This window comes from Rhinolophus sinicus, chromosome 13, assembly GCF_057876585.1.
Source record: "Rhinolophus sinicus isolate RSI-liver-muscle chromosome 13, RSI-T2T, whole genome shotgun sequence".
Classification (NCBI taxonomy): Eukaryota; Metazoa; Chordata; class Mammalia; order Chiroptera; family Rhinolophidae; genus Rhinolophus; species Rhinolophus sinicus.
In genome coordinates this window covers 22,267,756-22,291,759 of record NC_142513.1, presented here as the reverse complement: position 1 = coordinate 22,291,759, position 24,004 = coordinate 22,267,756, and the positions used below count along the sequence as shown (strand labels likewise).

Below are 24,004 nucleotides of genomic sequence, written 5' to 3'. Positions count from 1 at the left end.
TGCTATGTAACATTATGTCATTGAATCCTCATCATAAAACTATGATGAAGGTATTATAATCCCCTCCCCATTTTACAGATGAGAAGCAGAGTGAGATTAAATAAAAGACAGGATCCTACCTTCATGGGGATTACAGTCTATTGGAAAGGATATAGGATAGTCAAGCAAGGAATCAAATATATAATTATAAATTATTCTCAGAGTCGGGCTGCTATTAGAGCCCTGGTACCCACCCCACTCACACAAATCCAGGCCTCAGGTAACCCTGGCAACGGGTCTTCCAATAGTAAAGATGGAGCCCAAAGAACAAGCGCGTTTACGCACACTCCCATTACCCACAATGCAGTGGAGAAGGGGGAGGAGCAGCCTCTGCCAGGAGCTAATATGGCTCCCATAGTTACACCATCTTCTCTCCTCCCTTAATCAGCGACTTGACTGCCCAGACCAGGCTACCGATCAGGAGCGGAGTGTCCTTTGTCCTTCCTGACCGCAAATACAGGAGCGATTGAAATCGTGAGGCACCTCGCGGAGTTAAATTTCATAACCAGGGAAACACCACTTCCGCTGACGTCATTACGGCGACACGTGGATCCAAGATGGCGGCGGCGATGGTGAGTGAAGGAGACTCCGGGAGCCAGAGCTGGAGCGGGGTTCTCCGGGAGATCTCAGGACCTTCCGGCGCCCCGTGCCTGGCCCAAGCGACCTCCGGAACCCCTAGCTCAGGCTTAAGGGCGTCCCTGACTGGGCTCATCTCCCCCAAACTCCCCCTATCCCTGGCCTTGGACCCACACTCAGGCTTGTCAAGGCCCGGAGTTTTAGGGGAGGCACTGGGTCCCAGGAAAGGTCTCGTCTACCGTCCTCGCGGGTTCCTGTCCTACTTTGGTCTCCGCCTTTTGTGGCCCCCATTTTCCAATTTTCACTTCCTAGCCCTGACCCGAAGAGCCTCCCCTTTATTCCCACCCTTGCTCCTCCCCCTCACGTCCAGACCCTGCTCTCCCCGCCTCCCCACTATCCTGACCAGTCCGCTGTTGCGACCTCGCTTCTGACCAGCCTTCCCAAACCCTGTTTCAAATCCTTTCCAGAACCCGGTCCTCACCTCCACCCTCACCTGTTCCCATCGCTCACCCGTCTTGACTGCCACTACCTCGGAGCATGCCCTATCCACTCTCCAATCTTCCGTCCCCAGACCCTTCCCTCACCATGTTTCCTGTCTCCTCTTAATCAACTCCATGCCTTTCCTGGGGAGCATTTATCCCATTGGTTCTCAAACTTTATTGTGCATAAGACTGGGAGGGTGGGCATGTTGAAACTACAATTTCCTGAGCCCCATTCCCAAAAATTCTAATTGTGTAGGGCTGGCTAGGTGATGCCCAGGAATCCACACTTTTATAAGCACAGCAGAGATTATGATGGAGGTGGCCTGTACTATATTTTTTTTTTTAAAAAAACACTATACTGGTCCTATATGGCTGCCTCCCCTTCCTGCTCCTACTAGGCTGCACAACTCGTTAGGAATGAAGTTTATTAGGATGGAGCTCGTTAGGAGGAATAAGGGTGCAGTGTGCCTGGAAAGTGGGTCAGAACTTGTTGGCTCCTGGTACAGAACTCTGAAAGTAGATCTCTGAAGGACTGGCCTTTCTTCCAGAAGCTCAGCTCACGTTCTGCTTGTCAGGAGACCAGAACCAAAATTGAAGACATTTAGTCCAGAGTGATTTTCTAGGTCTTTCTGTATGTTGCTTTCTTAGCAAATAATTTTATCCTGGGAGTGAATGCAAAGGAAGACACAGAAAAGGAAGTGACGTTTGATTTTAACAAAGGAAGATTTTTGTTTAAATTCTTTGATGTTGGTTTTCACCAAACAAGGGTAGATTATTGGCTGATAATGAGTTTCCCTCCTGTTAACCAATTGATACCTTGTCCTATTTGTTTAATGAGGGATTCCTTATTTAGAACTGCAGAGGGAAGGTAAAAGATTTCACAGCCTTGCCTGGTTTCTGTGGTGTCAGACTTTAATTTGAACAGTGAATGGGGAAAATCCCTAAAGTGACATGTTGAAACCCATTTTTTTCTGGGCCATATTCAGAACAAGATGGTGTAAGAACTAAACAGGAAAAGTCACACCCTCTCTTGCCATAGGGAAAATGTTTAATAAAGTGGCATCTATAGCATTGCACTGGGAAATTCCTGCCCTGTTCAAAGGTTTTTAAGAGGCAATAATTTAGCGATACATACTTCTAGTACATATTTCTATAGTCAACAAAGATATGTGTGCTGCTCTGTGCTAAGACCTAGGGACGAAGTTGTGAATTAGAGGGTTGAGGTCCCAACCCACATGGAGCGTTTCTAGTCTGAGGACAGAGAGAAAAGTAAACAAATAATACATGAACAAGATAATGTCAGATAGTGGTAAGTGCTGTGAATACAGTAACTGATTTCAAGAAACTGAGGATGTAATGTATACAGTGACCCATAGGCCAATTTAAAGGGTACACACAACAAACTTCATGTTTGATGGGATAGTGAAAAATGTAGAAGCAAGTTTATTACCGGGAGATATGTGTAACAGGCAAAGTGGGGTCACAGATAAGCTTGAGTTTGGTCTGTATGAAGCACTTTACACGGAAGTCATAACAGTCCCCACACCCTTCTATACAAAGGTTGTTTCACAACCATTGGGGGTAGAAGCATGTGGACCTGCTTTGGGGTGTATGGGTTCTGAGGCAAGTCATACAGCCAGAGAGGAACTGAGCTGGTGGGTTCCGTGACCGTGGGAACAGGCTGGGTTTTTGGTTTGTTCTTTTATTTTGAAAGTTAGGGTTGTGGGTGGAAGTTTCAAGTGGTAGTATTTATTAGCTTTTCTCTCTCCTCCCTTTCCTTAGTGAATGGCCGTTCTTCCCCAAGGGTTGGGCTGCCCAGGTCTCTGTTAGCACAGTGGGTGTTACCTGAACCTGCAGGAGAAGACTTCTCCCACTATAGGAGTATGGCTGGTGTAAACTGAGGTTCTCTCCTGCCTTCCTGCTGCCCTGGGTTTAGACGACTCTATTACAAAGTTGCAGGATACAAGTTGATCTAGCTGGGTCTGAGGTGACAGACAGGCTCATATGTCACTCTTTATGGAAATAAGAAATATTGAGCATATGAAATATACTTTGAGGAATATTTTTGTGGTGGAACTTTGGAAATGTCCATTGAGTACATTTGCAGGCATCTCAGGAGTCTAGAAACCTCCATTTGGAGAATAAAACTCTGTGTACTCCTCTCACATATATCATCATTCATACAGTTTTGGATTTTTTTCCTTTTCTATCGATTTAATTAACATACCATAAAATTCACTCTTTTAAAGTATACAGTTTGGTGGGTTTCAGTATATTCACCAAGTTGTGCAACCTTCACCACTGTGTACCAGCACATTTTCTTCACCCCAGAAAGAAACCCATTAGCAGTCACTTCCCACACTCCCCGCCCCAGTCCCTCGCAACCACTGATTTACTTTCTGTCTATAGATTTGCCTATTGTACACATTACGTAAGTGTAACCATACAACATGTGGTGTTTTGTATCTGGCTTTTGTTTGTGTGTGTGTGTGTTTTGTTTTTTTAGCATAATGTTTTTAAAGGTAGTCCACGTAGCATGGATCAGTACTTCATTCCTTTTTATGGGCCAAATAATATTCCATTGTATGGATGCACCATATTTTATTTATCCTTTTATTTGTTGATGGGCAATGGGATTGTTTCCACTCTTTGGCTATTATCAATAATATTGCTGTGAACATTCATGTGCGTTTTTGTGTGGACATGTTTTCAGTTTTCTTGCATGTATATAATACCTAGGGGTGCAATTGCTGGGTCAGTTCACACTGTTTTGAGGTTACTTGCATTTGATCCAGTCCAGAGAGGCGGGGGAATGGACTCCATGACCTCAAAGCTCCCTTGAGCAGGTGGAGGCAGGGCTCGCCAGTCACCCCAGCTCAGTCAGAAGCACAGGAACTGTTTTTAGTGGTGCCCTCTGGATGCAGAGTCCTGGAACAGGAGGCAGGAGGCCCGGATTCTCACTAGTCCCCTGTGTGGGAAGTTGCTGTGTCCTGTGGGCCTCGCTTGTGGGTGGGCGTCAGCCCATTAAGGAAGGAGCACTGGAGCAGGAGTCAGCAGCCTGCGCTTAGTCCCAGTACTGCCACTGATCCACTGTGTGGCCTGGGGCAAGTTCCTTTGGCTTTATTGGTCCGTTCCCATATCTGCCATATGTGAAATTAAGGTTTGGACCTGATGATTTCTAAATACCAGGTTGAAAATTCAGTTGTTTAGAATACGTGCACTTAAGGTGAGTCCTGCTGATATGCCTATAAAGTCAGATTGATTTGGGTTTTTTTTCTGTGAACATAGTCCCTGTGGCCTTTCCAAGCTTTTGTCTGTGATTGTGTTGACTGATCTCTTGAGTTGCCCCACCTGGCACATATTCTTCAGAAGCCACTGTGTCCCTGGAGCTGAGGTGCCGACCCCAGGCCTTGGTTCAGATGTGTTTCTCTGAGGAATCCCTTTAAAGAAGCGCCCTTAGTCCCCTCAGAAAGCGCAGAGGAGGCAGAGACAGGCCTTAAGTTGCCTCTTGATTTCTCTTTTACAACTTGGACAAAAGTTCCCCTTTGATGTCCACATTAAAGAAGCAGGTTGCAGAACGCTGGAGAAGGGTGAGTTTTGATCTACAGGCACTGGCAGGAAGGTGGGAAGGGCCCAGGATGAGCAGGGCCATCTGCCACGTACCACCCGCAAGCCTGCTTTGATCCCTGAACCATTTGCTGACACTGGTGTTTGCCAAATGGGTCATGGTTGGGGACAGCAGGACTTCTCCGTGCTGCCTCAGTCCTCTTCATTGCTTCCTTCTCTGCCTTCCTATCATGATTTCTCACCTACGCCTGAGCATTAAACTGACAGACCTCCCAGGGTTTGAAATCGAAGGCTTTGTATTCAGAAGGGATGCTAAACTACTAGCAGTTCTTAAAAAACAAAATCAGATCACAAGTTAGAACTGAATCCTTAAGGCTGTTGGAGAAGGGAGTCTGGGTGGTCTTAACATCTTTGGGCCTCGGTTTCTATTTCAGGTCGATGAGGTGCTATAAATTGGCAATCCATGACCCACAGCTTCACATGGACGTAATGGGGGACGGTGTATATTGGCACAGGACCTCAACATTTTTCAAGTTGTCAATGTTTAATGATTGGGAGATTACACAATTCCAGGTTTTCATTTTCTCTTGAAAATGTGGGCCCAAATTCCCCATTGGAAGCATTTTCCATGCAGGGCCCAGTTCATCGTTTTCTCCTCAATTCCCTCTTGTCTTACTTCCGAGCAGCTTCACCCTTTAGGTCACTTGCATGACGTGTCTAGATGGTTGAATTTGCAACCCCAGAATAAGATGGTTTCTATATAAAGTTTTTCCTACTCGGACATTCTGATTCAAAAGCTGTTAAAGGTCTGTGGTAATCCTTTACATTACCTGACTTCAAGGGAAAACTTTCTACTCACATAATACATTTCAGTTGATAAAGCATATGCCCGTCTACTATTCCATTTAATCCTTACAGAAACCCATTTTACAGATGAAGAAACTAAGGCTTGGTCTAAGGACCTGGGCTAGAATGTGACACTCTGATTTTTTGACTTTTGACAAACTGTTTACTTCTTTAAACCTCAGTTACCTTTATAAAAAAAATTTTTTAATTGTAGTAAAATAGACATGACAAAATTTATCATTTTAACTATTTTATGTGTACAGTTCCGTGGCATTAAGTACATTCACATTGTTGTGCAACCATCACCACCATCCAGCTTCAGAACTTTTCATCATCCCATATTGAATCGGTTTCCTTCTTTTTAAAAGGAGGATGATACTCTCCTCAAAAGGTTGTTGTGATGATGAAATGAAATATGAGATAAAGTGCCTGGCACAAAGAGAGCTCTCTGTAACTTTTCTTCTCCAAAGTTTGAAGTCTTCCAGAGGCGAATCATTTAAGCCAGTTGCTTGGACTGAGAGGTTTTATATATATATAAATACTCAAAGCAGAGAGGGAGAGTCAGTGCGTTTCTCAAATTTTATTTCTGCACTTTTCTGGCCTCAAGGTTTAGGTCTGGTTGTCTGTTGTTTGCTGAGGGTAGTTATTTGTTTCATTGGATTTCCACAGCCTACTGCTGGTTTTCCTCTGCCCCCAAAGAACAGCTTTGAGTCATTTTGTGTATCTCTGCTCAACAGCTACTCTGTGTCTATGGGCTCTGAAACAAAGTACAGTTTCAGAGTCTCCTGTGGCTAATTTTAATCTGGGTTTGTTTATTTTATTTTATTTTTTGCTCTGTGAGTTCTTTAGCTCCATGGGGCTGCTTGGTAAGTGGTCTTTAGCTGTCATTAACCATCCTGCCTATGTGGTTGAATAACTTTGGGGGCTTTAGCTGATTGGGTAATTGATTTCAGTTAGCTGTTGGCAAACTGTGCCCCAAAGCGCTTGTGTGTGTGTGTGTGTGTGTGTGTGTGTGTGTGTGTGTGTGTTAATCTGGGGAGCAATTACTGAGTTATCTTAAAATGGCAACTGTATCTTTGAGAAGGAAAAGGAAGACTCTAGCTTGCCGTTAAGGAAGGTGCTGCTTTTGCAGCAGGAAAGGCATGAAATAGGAACCAGAAAGGCTGTTCAGATTGGCCAGAGTATCGTTAGGTGATGCTATATACGGAAAAGGAGAATGCAAGGCAGAGGGCTCCGGAAAAGAAAAGGTTAACTTCTGGCCACAGAGAAATGTGAGTGAATAAAATAGTTTTCAGTTCTCAGGGGAAACTTCCTATTTTCTTTGGAAGAAGTTAATTGTTCACACCTTTATGGAGGGTGAGGGGTACTTTTTAGTCCTACTAGTCCTTCATTGGGCTGTTGGGGAGAGATTTTTTTGCATGCCTGGCCCCCAAGAATAAAACAAATAGGGAGGCAAGACCCTGATTCTTGGGTCTCTCGAGCTTTATGACTTTCCAGGTCACCCCTATCTTTGCCAGTGGTGGGGTGTTAGATTACAGCACAAAGGGCTTCTAGATTGCCATCGCCTTGTTCCTTGACATGCTGCCTTTGCCGTCTCGTGACATGGAAACCAAGTAAAGCATTGAACGGGCTGGTTCACGTCTCTTAGGACTCCCACTCCTTTCATGGCTCTGAACACACAAAAGATGTTTGCTAAATAATTGACTTTTCAAGACCGAACCTCAGATGACAGTTCCTGGTGGTGATCAATTAAAAATTAAAGGAAAATACAATGGAATTTCTCAAGAAGCAGGTACTTTGTTACTCCATAACTTCCTTACCGAGATGAACTGTGGGTCAGACACCCTCTGTCAGGCTGTCAGGGCTGCAGAGGTAATGAAGTCAAAGAGTCACAGAAAGTTGAAATGGTACCCAAGACAGGAGTCTTAGCAGGGCCCATGAGCTTCCAAGGCCTCAGTCCTCCTGGAATCACACGTCAGAATCTGCATTTGGTAGCGCTTTTCCTGGGCGCAGGGTCTGCAGCGTTTTATAAGATTCTCAGAGGGGTTTGCAATACCCTCCCCAGGTTAAGAATTGCTGATCTGGTCTGGTTATCCACACACCTGGTGCCAGAATCCCCACTGCATTGTTTTTACCTTATAGCTCCCATTTTCTGTATATTTTCAGGAGAACTCACCCAACTTTCCTTCCCCTTCTTAAAATGTAAATGTATTTATTTATTTTTTATTGGGGAAGGGGAACAGGACTTTATTGGGGAACACTGTGTACTTCCAGGGCTTTTTCCGTCAAGTTGTTGTCATTTCAATCTTAGTTGTGAAGGGCGCAGCTCAGATCCAGATCTAGTTGCCATTGTTAGTTGCAGGGGGCGGAGCCCACCATCCCTTGCGGGAGTCGAGGAATTGAACCGGCAACCTTGTGGTTGAGAGCCCACTGGCCCATGTGGGAATCGAACCCGCAGCCTTCGGCATTAGGAGCACGGAGCTCCAACCGCCTGAGCCACTGGGCCGGCCCCAATGTATTTTATTTTGAATATGGGTGATCCATGTACATGGAAAAAAGTTAGTATAAAACTATAAATGAAAAGAAATTCACTTGGCTACCCCCAATCTATTCACCAGAGGTAGATAGTCTTTTATTTTTTTAAAAAATATTTCTCCGGAACATTTATGCACATAAAAATGTGTAAACAATTTTTAACGTACAGAGATGTAGAAGAAATAGTATAAAGAACCCCCATAAACCATCACCCAATTTCAACAATTACCATTATATTGCCAAACTACTTTCATCTATATCTCCTCTAGCTAGTTATTTTTTTTTCTTAAATAAAGGTATCATTTAACCCCCCCAAAATTACCATTTTAAGGATACAGTTCAATGATTTTTAGTAAATGTGTAGACTTGTGCAACCATCATCAAAATGACACGAAGTTTTAGAACATTTCCATCACCGCAACAAATTCCATTACATTCAGGGGATTGACACTTGCCGTCAGTCCCTGTTCCAACCACAGCCAGCCAACCACTGCTCTGCTTTCTGTCTCTATCGATTTGCCTTTTCTGGACATTTCATGTAAATGGAATCATGCAATGTATAGACTTTCGAATCTGGCTTTTATTGGATTGGTGCAAAAGTAATTGCGTTTCAAAAGGTTAATTGCAAAAAACCACAATTACTTTTGCACCAACCTAATACTTACTTAGCATGATGTTTTTGAGGGTCATCCATTCTGTAACATGAGTTGGTAGGTCACTCCTTTTTGTTGCTGAATAGTGTTCCAGTATATAGCTACACTACATTTTGTTTATCCATTCACCAATTGATGGGTGTTGGGACTGTTTCCAATTTTGGACTATTGTGATCAAAGCTGTAGAAATATTCATGTACAAGTCTTTGTATGGACATACCATGTTTCCCCGAAAATAAGACTGGGTCTTATATTCGTTTTTGCTCCAAAAGACGCATTAGGGCTTATGTTCAGGGGATGTCATCCTGAAAAATCATGCTAGGGCTTATTTCCCGGTTAGGTAGTATTTTCGGGGAAACACGGTATATTTCCTTTTCTCTTGGGTAAACGCCTAGAATTGGAATTGCTGGATAGTATGGTAAGTTTATGTTTAACTTTTTAGAGATGCTGCCAGACTTTGCAAAGTAACTATACCATTTTACATTCCCACCAATATGAGGGTTTCGGTTTCTCCACGTCTTCGTCCACACTTGTTATTGTCTGTGTTTTTGAGGTTAGCCATTCTAGGGTGTGTGTGGTGATACCTCATTGTGGTTTTGTTTGCATTTCCCTTATGACAAATGATACTGAACATCCTCTCATGTGCTTATTAGGCATTCCTGTATCTTCTTTGGTGAAATGTCTATACAAACCTTTTGCCCATTTTTTAAATGGATTGTTTGTCTTCTTATTATTATAAGAGTTCTTTATATATTCAGGACACAAGTTCCCTTTCAGATACATGATTTACAAAATTTTTTCTCTTAGTCTGTGGCCTGTCTTTTATTTTTTTAATGTCTTTTGAAGTATAAAGTTTTAAATTTTGATGAACTCCAATTTTTCAATTTTTAAAATGTAGACTGTGCTTTTGATGTATCGATGGTAGCTTTACCTAACCCAAGGTCACAAAGAATTTCTCCTAGCTTCTTTTCTAGAAGTTTTATAATTTTAGCTTTTCTGTTTAGGTCTGTGATCCATTTTGAGTTAATTTGTGTGTATGGTGTAAGGTTCCTTTTGCATATGGCTACCAATTGTCCAAGCACCATTTGTTGAGAAGATGATCCTTTCCTGTTAAATTGCTTTGGCATCTTTGTTGAAAGTCAGTTTATGTGTAACATAAACATTTATTTCTGGACTTTTAATTCTGTTCCATTGATCTTTATGCTTATTCTTACCACACTGTCTTGATTACTGTAGCTTTATAATAAGCTTGGAAATTGGGAAGTATAAATGCTCCAATTTTGTTCTTTTTTTAAAGTTGGTTTGGATGTTTTGGGTCCTTTGTATTTCATACAAATTATAGGGTGATCTTGTCAATTTTTACAAAAAAAAACCTGCTAGGATTTTGATAGGGATTGTATGGAAACTGTAGATCAATTTGGGGAGAATTGTCATCCTCACAACACTGAGTCTTCTAATCCATTAACATGGAAAGTCTCTCCAATTTAGATCTTCATTCTTAGCAGTGTTTTGTTATTTCCAGTATACAAGCCCTTTTAAAATTTTTGTTCCTAAATGTTTCATTCTTTTTGAAGCTATTATAAATGGAAGTATTTTTTTCTTATTTTTGGATTGTTTGTTGCTAGTATGTGGAAATACAATTAGTTCTTGTAGTTGTTTTGTGGATTCCTTTGGATTTTCTAGATACAAGATATGTGATCTGCAAATAAAAGCACTTTTCTTTTTAATCTGGATGCCTTTAATTAATTATTTGCTTTAGTGCACATTAGTTACATTTATATACAGTGTTGACTAGAATGGCAAGAGTGCACATCCTTGCTTTGTTCCTCATCTTAGGGGGAAGCATTCAGTCTTTCACCATTAAGTATGATGTGGGCTGTGGGTTCTTCATAGCTGCCCTTCATCTGATTGAGGAAGTTCCTTTCTATTCCTAGTTTGTTGAGTGTTTTTATCATGCATGTTTGTTGGATTTTGTCAAGTGCTTTTCCTGCATCTATTGTGATAATTGTTTGGGTTTTGTCCTTCATCCTATTTATATGGTATATTACATTGATTGATTTTCAGATATTAAGCCAACCTTGCATTCCTGGGATAAACCCCACTTGGTCGTGATATATAAACCTTTTTATATGTTGCTGGATTTGATTTTCTAATATTTTGTTTAGGATTTAAAAATTCGTGTTCATGAGGAATATTCATTTGTAGTTTCCTTTTCTTGTGATGTCTTTTTCTGACTTTGGTACATGGTTTTAAAATTTTATTTAAACAAATGAGATTATGCTCTACATACAGTGCTGTGCATCTTACCTTTTTTTCTACTTAATAACTTAGGTTGGCAGTCCTTTAATAATAATTCTACCTTCCTTTTAAGTAAATATTGCTAAATTGCCTTCCCCAAAGATTTAACCAATTTACCAATGGCTAGTATACTCAGATTTTTTAAAGCTTTGTGACTCTGATAGGTAAAAAGTGAGATGTAATTATTTTGATTTGCATTTTTTTAAAATTATGAATGATGTTGAACATCGTTTTGTGTTTGGCCATTTGAACTTTTTAAAAAACTGCTCATTTATATTCTTTTGGGTTATTTGTCCTTTGTGGGCTTGTGAGAGCTCTTGGCATACTGAAGACGTTAATTCTTTGTCAGGTGTGTGGTGAATATATTTACCCAAATTGTCTTTTTTTGTGGTGTATATTTTTTCATTTTCTTCATCATATACGTCTTTTTTTTTTTTTTTTTTTTGGCTTTTGGATTTTGTTTCATCCTTAGAAAACTTTTCATGTCAAGATTGTTCAAAAGTATATCTATATTTTCTTCCAATACTGCTTCTATTTCAATTTGTATATTTAAGTCTTGTCTGTCTTCTCCCGTACCAAACAGTTTGGATAGCTCTATGCTGCGTTTTAGTATGTAGTAGAACTAGTCTGCCTTCATTTTTCTTCTTTTCAAAATAATCCTGAAGTAAAAAGGAAATAACCAAACCGACTACAGTGGTTTGTTTCTTAGTAGAAAAGCCTCGAATCGGGGGAGGGACACGGAAGACAAAGAATCAGAGAGGACAAGAACTAGAGAGGAAGGGTGAGGAGAGACAGACAGCAATGAACCTGTGGCAGCACTCTTCTTCTTTGGACATCTCTAATCATGACTTCAAGGTGTCCCGTTGTCCCCTGGCTCCCACTATGGTGACAAACCTCTGATCACTCTGCTGTGCTAGGCTTGGTGCAGCTGGACTTTCTTCACTCTGCAGATAACTTGCTATGTCACTTCCCCTCTCTGGACTCCTGGGTGACTTGACCCCTGAAGTTCTTCAAAAAATGTCTTTATCAGACCCAACTCTGGGTGGAACTTTGCCTTGTTTTGTTCCACCTTTAGGTTGCTTGGGTTGATAGGATGTCCCATATTTTCAAGGGAATCATGAATTTCTCGAGTTTCAAGGGAGGTCATAAGGCTTCTGGTTTACGTTTCTCACTGGGGTGGGGATATTGCCTTTCACCTCCTTCCATGGTCACCTGCTCCTGTCTGATTCATTCATGGTGCTAGCCTCTTCCTTCGCTGGCTGGCTCTCTTGTTGGAAGTTTCCTTACACTGAGCCTACATCTCCCTCCTTGCAGTGAACTCATTGGTCTGCTTCCCACTGCAACCCGAACAAGGCCATTGCCTTATCAGTCACCTGCTATGTGCCAAGTGCTTTATGTACTTTATTTAATCCTACGACCATCACCACTCCACCACCCTGCCATGTGTTTAGTATTATATTCCTATTTTACAAATAAACCCAAGACTCAGAGAGTTAACAACAACAACAACAACAACAAAAACTTGCCCCCAAAAACCTTTCCCAAAGTCACACAGCTAAGAAGTGGTGGGTTTGGGATTTGAATTTATGTCTGTATGGTCCCCAAAGCCGGTGCTTTTTCTACAACACTAGTGGTTCTCAGAGCGTGATCCCAAGACCAGACCAGCACATTAGTATCTTCTGGGAACTAGCTAGAAATGCAGATTCTCAGGCCCTGCTCCAGATGGGCTGAAGAAAGCACTGTGGGAATTGGACCCAGGAATCTATTTCAATAAGCCCTCCTGGTAAATTTCCTTGCATGCTCACCCACCATTCTGCTTCCTCACTTAGCTGCTGCTTGTCATATCTGACCAAGAATTTATACCCTGTTTCCCCGAAAATAAGACCTAACCAGACAGTCAGCCCTGATGTGTCTTTTGGAGCAAAAATTAATATAAGACCCGGTCATATACTATAGTATAAGACTGGGTATAATATAATATAATATAATATAATATAATATAATATAATATAATATAATACCGGGCCTTATATTAATTTTTGCTCCAAAAGACGTATTAGAGCTGATGGTCTGGCTGGGTCTTATTTTCAGGGAAACACGGTAGGTGATTTATCCTTATTAGATGTCAAATTTAGGACTGGAACTACTGTATCTCTGGGGCAGAAATGTGCTGTATACCTCTCCCCCAATCTCTCTCTCTCTCTTTCTTTCTCTCTCTCGCTAGTTTTTAAAACTGCAAATAGGATTTATTCTTTTACTACTTAAAGTTCTTCCATTTAGTACTTAAAGTTAGTATCTCCAACTGCACTAAGGACATGCCCAGATTCCTCAGTGTGGCTTTTGTGGGATGTGTCCCTTACCTGTTTTCCAGCCTCCTTTCTACACAGACCGATCCCTGCTTGCTAGTCAAAGGATGGTCCACGTCATCATCACCCAGGAACTTGTTAGAAATGCAGCCTCTCAGGTCCAACCCCAGACCTGCTAAATTGGAATCTGCATTTTAACAAGGTCTCTAAGTGATCTGTATGCACAAAGTTTGAGAAGCACCAGCACACACTTCATCTGCCAGAAACTCCTTATGGTGGCCCCCAGGCCTTTGTGCCTGTGTTTTGCTTTTCCTGGAACACTTCTCCGTTCCCTCTTCTTTCCCTTCAGGCCATGGAGTAGGTTTGAGTTCTCAGATCTGCACCCCTCCCCACGGAGAGTTGGTGTATTGCTGCTCCTGTGTATTCCCCAAAACACCGTCCTTAGCCTCATAATCTTCCATAGCCTCTGGAACCTAGTTTTGTGATTGGCTGATGACCTGTCTCCATCCCCCAACTGGCTGAAAGCTCCTTGTGGGCATGGGTTCTGTGATGCTGGCATAGTGCCTGACACACAGTAGGTGCTCAGTAAATAGTGAAGTAATTTCTGCACTGGTTAGAGCATGGGCTTTGGGATCAGACTGCCTGGGTTCACATCGTGACTCAGCTAGTGTTATGTCACCTCTCGGAGCCTCAGTTTCCTGATCTGTGAAATGAGAATAAGAGTCTATCTCATAGGATTGTTGTGAAAATGAATTGGGTTATTGCATGAAAAGAACCTAGAACTGTACCTGGCACATAATCAGCATTCAGTAAATGTTAGCTGTAGGTGTTAGCAATATGCCCTTCATCTGTTAATATAACTCACCTGCCTAAAAAGAGCATACGTACCTGTTTCTCTTCATTCTGACCTTGGGTAAGTTATTTAATCTCTGGATCTCGGGTTAACTGGCAGTCATCTGTGAAATGATGACAAAAACCCCAGGTAGTTGTAGTTGTGAGGATGGTGCAAATCGGTGTTTGTAAAGTGTTTAGCACAAAGCAGGGACTGGGTAAGTGGAAGGGAGGGACCTGTCTGCCATAGTGCCTGGTACTTCCTGTGTAGGTGCTCAGTAACTCTGTGGATTCCTGTTGCTTTTTCGTGTTGTTTTCCACTAGGTGAGTATTATCCTCATTGTTGTGTCTTTTTTGGGGTGTGTGTGTGTGTGTGTGTGTGTGTGTGTGTACTTGTTTCATTGGTTTGAGACTTTGGAACAAAAGTGTATTGACGTCTTTGAGGATTTGCTTTTCATTCCTTTGCAACCTGAGCTCTCAGGGAGCCCTTGAGTTCCCCAGGGCTGTCTTTCTGCTAAGATTGGAGGATTCTGTTTCAAAAGAAGGTAGAACTGGAGTGACTTCTAAGATTTAATTGGCTTGATAACCCAGGAGATTGTAATCCTCTGCCCTGGCTTCAAATCACATATCAGATAAGGTAAACAGGTCTGGTATTAATGGCTTCCTACGAGGGGAAATTCAGAACACACATAAATATATTTTTCTTTTTTTTAATGAATTTTTTTTATTGGGGAATATTGGGGAACAGTGTGTTTCTCCAGGGCCCATCAGCTCCAAGTCGTTGCCCTTCAATCTAGTTGTGGAGGGCGCAGCTCAGCTCCAAGTCCAGTCGCCGTTTTCAATGTTTAGTTGCAGGAGGCACAGCCCATCATCCCTCGTGGGAATTGAACCTGCAACCCTGCTGTTGAGAGCTCGCACTCTAACCAGCTGAGCCATCCGTCTGCCCCTCCAGAAGCTTAGCTGCAGCTTGTTGTCTTCAATCTAGTGTGGAAGGCGCAGCTACTGGCCCATGTGGGAATCGAACCAGCAACCCTGTTGTTCAGAGCTTGCGCTCTAACCAACTGAGCCACCCGGCCGCCCTCAGAACACGTATATTTTTGATTAGCAAGAAATAGTAATATTAACTGTGGGCTTTTTATATGGCCTTTATTGTGTTGAGTTAAGTTCCTTTTATACCTATTTTGTTGAGAATTTTAATCATGAATGGATGTTGAACTATGTCCAATGCTTTTTCTGTGTCTATTGAAATGATCATGTGGATTTTTTTCTCTCAGTTTGTTAAGTGGTGTAAGTATCACATTGATTGATTTGCATATGTTGAACCATCCTTGCATCCCAGGGATAAAGCCCACTTGATGTTGGTGTATGATCCTTTTAATGTGCTGTTAAACTTGGTTTGCTAGTATTTTATTGAGGATTTTTGCATCTGTGTTCATCAAGTATATTGGCCTATTGTTTTCTTGTGGTATCTTTGTTTGGTTTTGGTATCAGGGTGATTGATGCTGGCCTCATAAAATGAGTTTGGAAGTATCCCCTCTTCTATTTTTTGGAAGAGGTTAAAGATTGGTATTAATTGTTCTTTGAATGTGTGGTAGAATACACTTGTGAAGCCATCTGATCCTGGACTTTTTCTTTGTTGGAAGTTGTTGATACTGACTCAGTCTCCTTATCTTTTTATTGGTCTGTTTAGGCTTTCTGTTCCTTCTTGATTCAGCTTTGGTAGGTTGTATGTTTCTCGGAATTTATCCATTTCTTTTAGGTTACCCAATTTGTTGACATATTCATTATAGTCCCTTATGATCCTTCTTATTTTCGAGGCATGTGTTGTAATGTCTCCCCTTTCATTTCTGATTTAATTTCAGTCTTCTCTTTTTTTCCTTAATTAGTGTTGCTTAGTGTTTGTTGAGTTTATCTTTTCAAAAAACCAACTTAGTTCTATTGAGTTTTATATCTTTTAAATTCTCTCTTTTTATTTATTTCTGCTCTAATCTTTATTATATCCCTCCTTCTGCTAATTTTGGGCTTAGTTTGTTCATTTCCTAGTTTCTCGAAGTGTAAGGTTAGGTTTTTAGATTTTTTTTTTTTTAAGATTTTATTGGGGAAGAGGAACAGGACTTTATTGGGGAACAGTGTGTACTTTCAGGACTTTTTTCCAAGTCAAGTTGTTGTCCTTTCAATCTTAGTTGTGGAGGGTGCCGTTCAGCTTCATGTTGTTGTCCTTTCAGTCTTAGTTGTGGAGGGCGCAGCTCAGCTCCAGGTCCACTTGCCGTTGCTAGTTGCAGGGGGCACAGCCCACCATCCCTTGTGGGACTCCAGGAATTGAACCGGCAACCTTGTGGTTGAGAGCCCACTGGTCCATGTGGGAATCGAACCGGCAGCCTTTGGAGTTAGGAGCATGGAGCTCCAACCACCTGAGCCACCGGGCCGGCCCTAGATTTATTTATTTATTTATTTTTTAATGTAGGCTTTTATCGCTATAAACATCCCTCTTAGTACTGCTATTATTGCATTCCACAGATTTTGGTATGTTGTATTTTCATTTTCTTTTGTCTGAGGTACTTCTTAAATTCCTACTTGCTTTATCTTTGACCCAACGGTTGTTTAAGAGTGTGTTGTTTCGTTTTTACATATTTGTGGATTTTCCTGTTTTATTGCTGGGTTTTAGTTTCATTTCATTGTGGTTAGGAAAGATACATGGAATGATTTCAATCTTCTTAAATTTAAGACTTGTTTTGTGACCTAACATGTAATCTATCCTGGAGTATGTGCCATGTGCACTTGAGAAGAATGTGTGTTCTGCTGTTGGGTGGGAGGTTCTAGATATGTCTGGTAGGTCCATTTAGTTTGTAGTGTTATTCCAGTCAGCCATTTATTGATTTTCTGTGTGGATATTCTATCCGTTATTGTAAGTGCTATATTGAAGTTCCTTACTATTATTGTATTGCTTTCAATTTCTCCTTTCAGATATGTCAGTATTTGTTTTATATACTTAGGAGCTCTGTTGTTGGGTGCATATGTATCTTTAATGGTCATATCTTCCTATTGAATTGACCCTTTTGTCGTTATATACAATGCCCTTTGTCTCTAGACACAATTTTTGACTGAAAGTCTGATGTATTTTGTCTGATATAAGTGAGCCATTTCTGATTTCTTTTTGTTACCATTTACGTGGAATATCTTTTTCTATACCTTCACTTTCAACCTATGTGTGTCTTTAAAGTGAATCTCTTGTAGACAACGTGAGCTCTGGGTCTTTTTTTTTTTTTTTTAATCCCATTCAACCACTGTGCCTTTTGATTAGAAATTTAATCCATTTACTCCCTAGGTTATTCTAATACGCATCAACATTGAGAACCACTATTCTATACATGCAGATAGGGTATAGTGTAGGCATAATAGATATTCTTGGGATTCTTAAACTAGGTGCTTGGACAGGTGGCAAGGTAGGAGATGTCAAGAACTCTTTAAATTTGAGGATTTAAAAAAAATTATATTCTCAAGGGGATACAGCAAAGATTAAGAACCATAGTATTCAACCGTTATGTGAGTGGATGGTTTTATATTTTCATAGCTCAGAGGTCGGTTGGTGCTTATTAATTTGATAGGGATTTATTGAGTACCCCATCAACAAAGCTAGACAAACGATTAGTGCCGCTGAAGAAGAGATGGCAGATACGTAAATGACCATAATTCAATGTGAAAAGTACACTTTTGGGATGGTCTTTTGATACAGAGTGCCAGATTGTCCCCCACAAGTGTTCCCATTTATAACTCCTCCAGCCATATGAGAATATCAAAGCAGTGACATTTTAATATCTAAAACTGATAGTGTCATTTTGGGGCAGTCATTAATTCTAAGCTGAACTTCTAAATTGCTTTTGGTTGCCAGTTTATATCATTCAAAGATTCTAGCATATGGAACTACCATTTGCCATTTTTCATCTGTTGATCCTTCCTCAAAGGTAAATTGACTTGAGATTCATTGATAGGATCTTTGTGAGGCTTGTCTATTTTCTGCATCTTTTTTCAAAACTTCAGAGTTGGGTTGTTTTTATTTTTAAACAACTTTTGGATGACAGTGTATGTCATTAACTCAAGATTTGTCTTCCTTTCATTTTAGTTAACTGGAATTCAAGTACAAAGAGGAATTAGAGGAAAAGAGAGGACATGGTTTACTTTTCTCACACAAAACACACATTCTAAGGACTGACCAATGAGGCTTAGCAGTGGGTTCCAAAGAGGGAGGAAGGGAGGGCCCAGATCTTCTGATGACCAGTCAAGTGGAGGAAATCCTCTGATCCAGAGGAAACCAGATGTGACCAGCCCACAGGCAGAAGGCTGTCTATCACAGAAAGTGAAAAATCTTTTTGTTGTCGTATTCATGGCAAGGCCCATAGAACTAAATGAACCCTTCCATTTGTGCACGCACAGGCTGTCTCTAGAGGGATTTCAAGGAGCTGGTGATAGCAATTGTCTGTGGGGACCTAACGTAGGAGGAAGATTTCTTTCTCACGGTATACCCATTTGTACTGTTTGAATTATTTACTGTATCTGTTTTACTTTTTTAAAACTTTCTAAAGCTAGTTGTTTTTTTAAAAGCCTACTCACCCATGGTTATGGCAGATGTTAACATTAGAAGAAACTGGGTGAAGAGTATATGGGAACTCTCATAGTATCTTTGCAACTCTTCTGTAAATCTAAACTTACTTTACAATTTAAAAAAAAAGGAAAAGGACAGAAAAGGGAAAAATAGTGTCTTCCTGTACAGATACCTGCCCCATTAGGCAATTTTCTATCTTCTAGTCATGTCATTTCCTTTAAAGATTTTCCTCCTCTCATCCCTAATTCTGCTGACCTTCTCATTGCCAAATACACTGCAGCTCTCTTAGCCATTTTTCACTGTTTTTATTGGGGTCAAACTATTATTTCATTTCGTAATGAACATCAGCTGGCAGATGCTTATAAATGTTCACAGCAAATCAGGGGAAAAACATTCTGTGAATATGTTGCTTTTAAGTCTTTGACCAAGCTGTGTATCTAAAGTGTACAGAGCTCAGAACCTTAAACTTTTAAAGCTATTTTTTCCTCATCTTGTGCTCTTGGTGAAAATACAGATGAGTCTACATGTTTGGCAAGCACCCTGAGTGATGCTGATTGCCTAAAAAATTGAGTTTCAGAAAGAATGATCTGCGTGTGTGTGGTGGGGGAGGGGTGGTAGCTTGAAGGCTGGGGGGCTGCAGAGGCAAGGTGGTCAGGAGGCTGCGGCCAACGTCTGGCTGAAAGGAAATGAGGCTCAGAAATGCTGCAGCACTAAAGGGGGTGGAGAGAGAAGGCAGACACAAGACGGAGTTGGTGATCCAGGTGTGTGGATGACAGAAGTTCCTTGTTCAGACTGGGCAGAATCAGGAAGCTCCTCTAGTTCCTGGAGGGGTGAAGCATAGTATTAATGTAGGGAAGGCCATGCTTTGATGGGTACATTTCTTGAAGCCAGTGATTGGTCTTTCTTGCCTTTGATTCCCACGTGACTATCCTGCATGCAGATTGTTTGCCGAGTGCCCACTCCGTGCCAGGCACTGGGGACACAGTCCTTGCTCCCCCAGAGATTACATTCAAGTGGAGGGGGACGGATTACATACAATCAAACAAATACATATTGTACATGTCAAGTAGAGAAGTCCATGAAGAGTAATGAAGTAAAGGGATGGAGAAGTGGGTAATGGGAGCTCTGAGGATGATATTTTAGGTAGAATAGTCAGTAATGGCTCCTTTGAGGAAGTGACATTGGAGAGAGATTCGCGTGAAATACACAATGAGATGAACCATGCACGTATCTGTGGGAAGGGTGCTCTGGCAGAAGGACCGTGGAAGGTGATGGCCCTGAAGGGTGGAGAAGGGCTTGCTGTCGAGAGACACAAGTAGGAGCTGAGTGAGGAGGAGAGAGGGAGGTGATGAGGTCAGGACAGTTTTGAAGAAGGCTTGTGAGAAACGAGGTTGGTAATAGGAGCTTCCTGACAAAGCGAGCCTGTTGCTATATAGAGAAATGGGAATTAATGGAACACTGTGGAGCTTTATTTCCTGCTAGCTCTACAGGAGAGTGATGCAATGTGAAACGGTTAAAAGAACATTGATCCAGAAGTGGGGAAATGCGGCTCCTGCATTAGTCTTCCCTTTTGCCCCATGTCAATTTCTTATTTTATTGCTCATTTCTGGAAGTGCAGAATTGGTTACGTAGCACTCGTGGGGGCATTTGGGAGGTAGCACTTGGAAGGGCCTCAGGCTCCTCACAATAGGGACGAGACTGGGTCAGTTAAAGCAGACATGAGGTGCTGGGACGTGGTCTGCCCCAGAGGGACGGTCACTTCTCTCCCTCATTCCAACCTCAGCCTTTCTTCTTCCAAGCAGGATTGGTTGCCGTGGTTACTGCTCCTTCTCTCCCTCACGTACGAAACAAGAGCCTTCTATGTCCCTGGGGTGGCGCCAATCAACTTCCACCAGAACGACCCTGTAGAAATCAAGGTCAGTGCGTTCCTGGACTTTTGGAGCCTCTGCTGGGCATTCTGGCTGGAGGACCCTCGCCCGCGGGTCATGTCCCTCCTGTGGTTGCAGAGAACAAAGACCTGAGCCAGTTACCCTGGGAAAAAGAGGGTTCACTGCGTGCTCACGGGCTGAAAGTACAGTGCCTTCAGGAGCCTGCAGTTCCAGGAACTCTGCCTCTTCATCTCTCTCCCTCTCTGTGCCTCTGGCTCTCTGCATCTCTGCCTGTGTGAGTGTGTTCTCTCTCTCTGTCCCTCTGTTTCTCTTTCTCTCCGGCTCTTCGTGCATTTCTGTGTCTCTGTATTTCTCTCTCACTTTCACTCTTACACGTTTTCCTCTCTCTCTCCCTCTCTCTCGTCTCCATTTTTTTTGTGTCCCTGTCTCTCTCAGCCTGCTTCCTCTATGACGCTCTGCCTCCCTCTCTGCTCCATTCTCCTATCTTACCAGCTTTTCCCGCATAACCTATATTGTCTGTGCATACACGGTCTATTATGGCCTCTGTTTTTTCAATTTTAGCTTCAGCCGCCAGCTGGATTCTCCAGTTCAGTATCTTCGAGCTGCGAACTACATATCTGAGTGGTGATATATGAGATGATTTTAAGTGGTTGACAAATATATTTTATTTTAATAGCTATTTTCTTTTAACGTATGTTAGAAAATATAGCTAGTACTTCAACTCATGATTTCATGGCTGTCATTGTTGGCTTACTATTTTTAATACTGACATAATGTTTGCTTCTTAAATGTATTTACTAAAAAATGAGTCAGATCCAAATAAATAGTAGAATAAGTGGTAAGTAGATAGGGCAAGTTGGTACATGAACGATTAAGGTTTGGGAAGCATTGCCCTAAATCATAATCCAGAGAGAAGCCATTCCAACTGGTCCACTTCACCGTTTCAGGTTGGATGCCCACCTGTGGGTCAGTCAGCTGTGGCAGGGGTAGAGAGTGGAAAAGATTCACTTAAAATATGGTTGACCAGGGGCAATGGGCAGGCTGGCACCTGGATTATGTCTCTAAAACTGAACTCTTGGTGGCATTCTCAGAGCACCAAGCAGGGCTGGGGTTGGTGATGTATCGTTTTGGATCTGGTTTCCCAGGAAACAAACTCTAAGGTGAAGATTTGGTGTAGGAGATTTATTGGGCAGGCACTCAAGGGCACTTGGAGGGAGTGAGAGAAGCGGGACTGGGCAGAGGGAGACGTTGAGCTGTGGTACAACTGAGGCCTTTGGGAAGTTCTGGAACTCGAATGGCTGGCCCTTCAGAGTTGTTCCAAATTGAGGCAAGGGGACTGGCTCTCTGTCCTACCATGGACCAGTTACTGGATACAGACTGCCACCAGAGAAGGGGTGTAACCTTGTACAAGGGCTCCCATCTAAAAAGACTCCCCTCTACCATCACCCAAATACAACCATTCTTAATACTGTGGTCTGTTTTTCTTAGTCTTTTTTTTCTGGGCAGTGTTCACAGCGTAGGATATTTGCCATTCTTACACCTCCAGAAATCCCCCACTTCTTGACTACCACATCAGCCCCCCGTAGATAGAGTCATATATAGTTGGAATTTTTAAGTCTGTCCTCATATCCTTAGTGATTCTGTAGAAAGGGCTAGCAAAACTTATAAAGTGATGAAAATAAGTTCTGCTCCTAAAATAAATGTACATTTCTTGCTTCATTACCATGTTGATGTGAACCACGTCTTTACAGGTGTGTGCAAAACAAAGCAGTGAGATTGCATGAACATAAAGTTTGTATTCTGCCCTGAGCATCAAGCCTTCACAAGGAGAAGCAGAAGACCAGCAAATCGCAAAGGGCCATCCACATGACATCCTCTCATGTACATGTCCCTTTGTTTGCCACCAAATTTTAAGTGTTAGCAAAATTTCAAATTGTTACACATCATACACATTTGGGGCATCAATTACAAGCAACTTCTGATTATCCAGGGGCGTTAACCCGTTTAGAGATTAAACATTTAAATAATACACTAGTGAAAAAATGAAATTATCATGAACCAAGTTCCAAAAGGGCAGAGATCTTACCTGCCCTTTTCACTGCTGTATCACCATCTCCTAGAACATTGCCTGGCAGGGTGGATAAACATGTCTGATGAATGACTATTAGAAGGTGTCTGCATTTAGAATGACACAGTATAGAGTACTGTGGGGTACATTCTTATCTGTGGGGATACATTCCAAGACCCCCAGAGGATGCCTAAAACCATGGATAGTACCGACCCCTATATATATACTACGTTTTTTTTTCTATATACACATACACATACTTGACGGCTCCTCTTTGGCATGGCCAAATTGCCAGCATCACTGTACTCTTGCGCTTTGGGACATTATTAAGTAAAATGAAGGTGACTTGAACATAAACACTGTGACACCCTACAGTTGGTCTGGTAACTAACAGGCAGGTAGGGTACACAGTGTGGATACGCTAAGCAAAGGGGTAGTTCACATCCCGGTCAGGGTGAGTGAGACGGTGTTGAGATTTCATCACACGGTTCAGAATGGTGTGCAGTTTAAAACTTATGAGTTGTTTAATTTCTGGAATTTTCTGTTTAATGTTTTCGGACCACAGTTGACCGTGGGTAATTGAAACACGGAAAGCGAAACCTCAGTAAGGGAGGCATACTGTAAATGCAGCATTCCGTGTGTTGCCTTATTGTGAGTGTCTTCCTTGGAAGTCAGACTTGTAACTTTCAGGCATAATAATTACAATAACATTTATCGAGGGTTATTTACATGCCAGGTTTTATGCATGGCTTAGCTCAGGATCCCCTCCCCCCCCGTCCCCTCCCCCCCAGGAATGTTCTGGGACAGACACTGTATGTTTTACAGATTTACTGTACATTTTACAGATAAGGAAACTGAGGCTCAGGGAGGTGAAACTACTTGACCAAGATCACCTGGTTAGCTTGAGAGTGAGTTCAGAGCCCCGTCTCTTCAGCGCGACAGTACCCTTCCTCCCAGTGCCTCTACAGAGAGTCCCGTCCAGAGCAAAGCTTGTGGCATAGAGAGGACGGGTGGCGCTGGCTTCCAGTCCTGCCAAGCTGGGCATAGGAGAACAGATACCTTAGGTGGAAAGAGAGGAGTGGGAGGGCACATAAAGGCAGGACTTGGTCTCTTTGTAATATGGATTCTTTTTGGATTGTCCAGAAAGAGAATACTAGGAAGCACAAAATAACAGGAAGGCTGTTACAACAGACAATCACTTTTTGGCTGTTTTGCCTCAAGCAATTCATGAAATGCTGATAGAGGTCCTCAGTGTGACATCTAAAAAGCTCTGAAACCCAAACTTTTCCTAAGCTTGTAGGCAAGGCCTGACCG

The 24,004-nt window shown here is 42.0% G+C and overlaps 1 protein-coding gene across 4 annotated transcripts in view; it reads left to right on the top strand.

Annotated features, from left to right (window-relative positions):
- The first annotated feature begins 364 nt into the window (after positions 1-364).
- Positions 365-24,004, top strand: part of TM9SF4 (transmembrane 9 superfamily member 4) — a 47,715-nt gene continuing 24,075 nt past the window's right edge. The window contains exons 1-2 of one of the 4 annotated variants that reach the window (XM_019748500.3): positions 372-611; positions 20,536-20,649. In XM_019748500.3, the coding sequence (XP_019604059.1) occupies positions 597-611; positions 20,536-20,649 (129 nt within the window). In that variant the 5' untranslated portion in view covers positions 372-596. Of the gene's footprint in view, positions 612-20,535; positions 20,650-24,004 lie in introns of all 4 variants that reach the window. The other 3 variants (XM_019748501.3, XM_074317196.2, XM_074317197.2) reach the window with 3 other exon arrangements.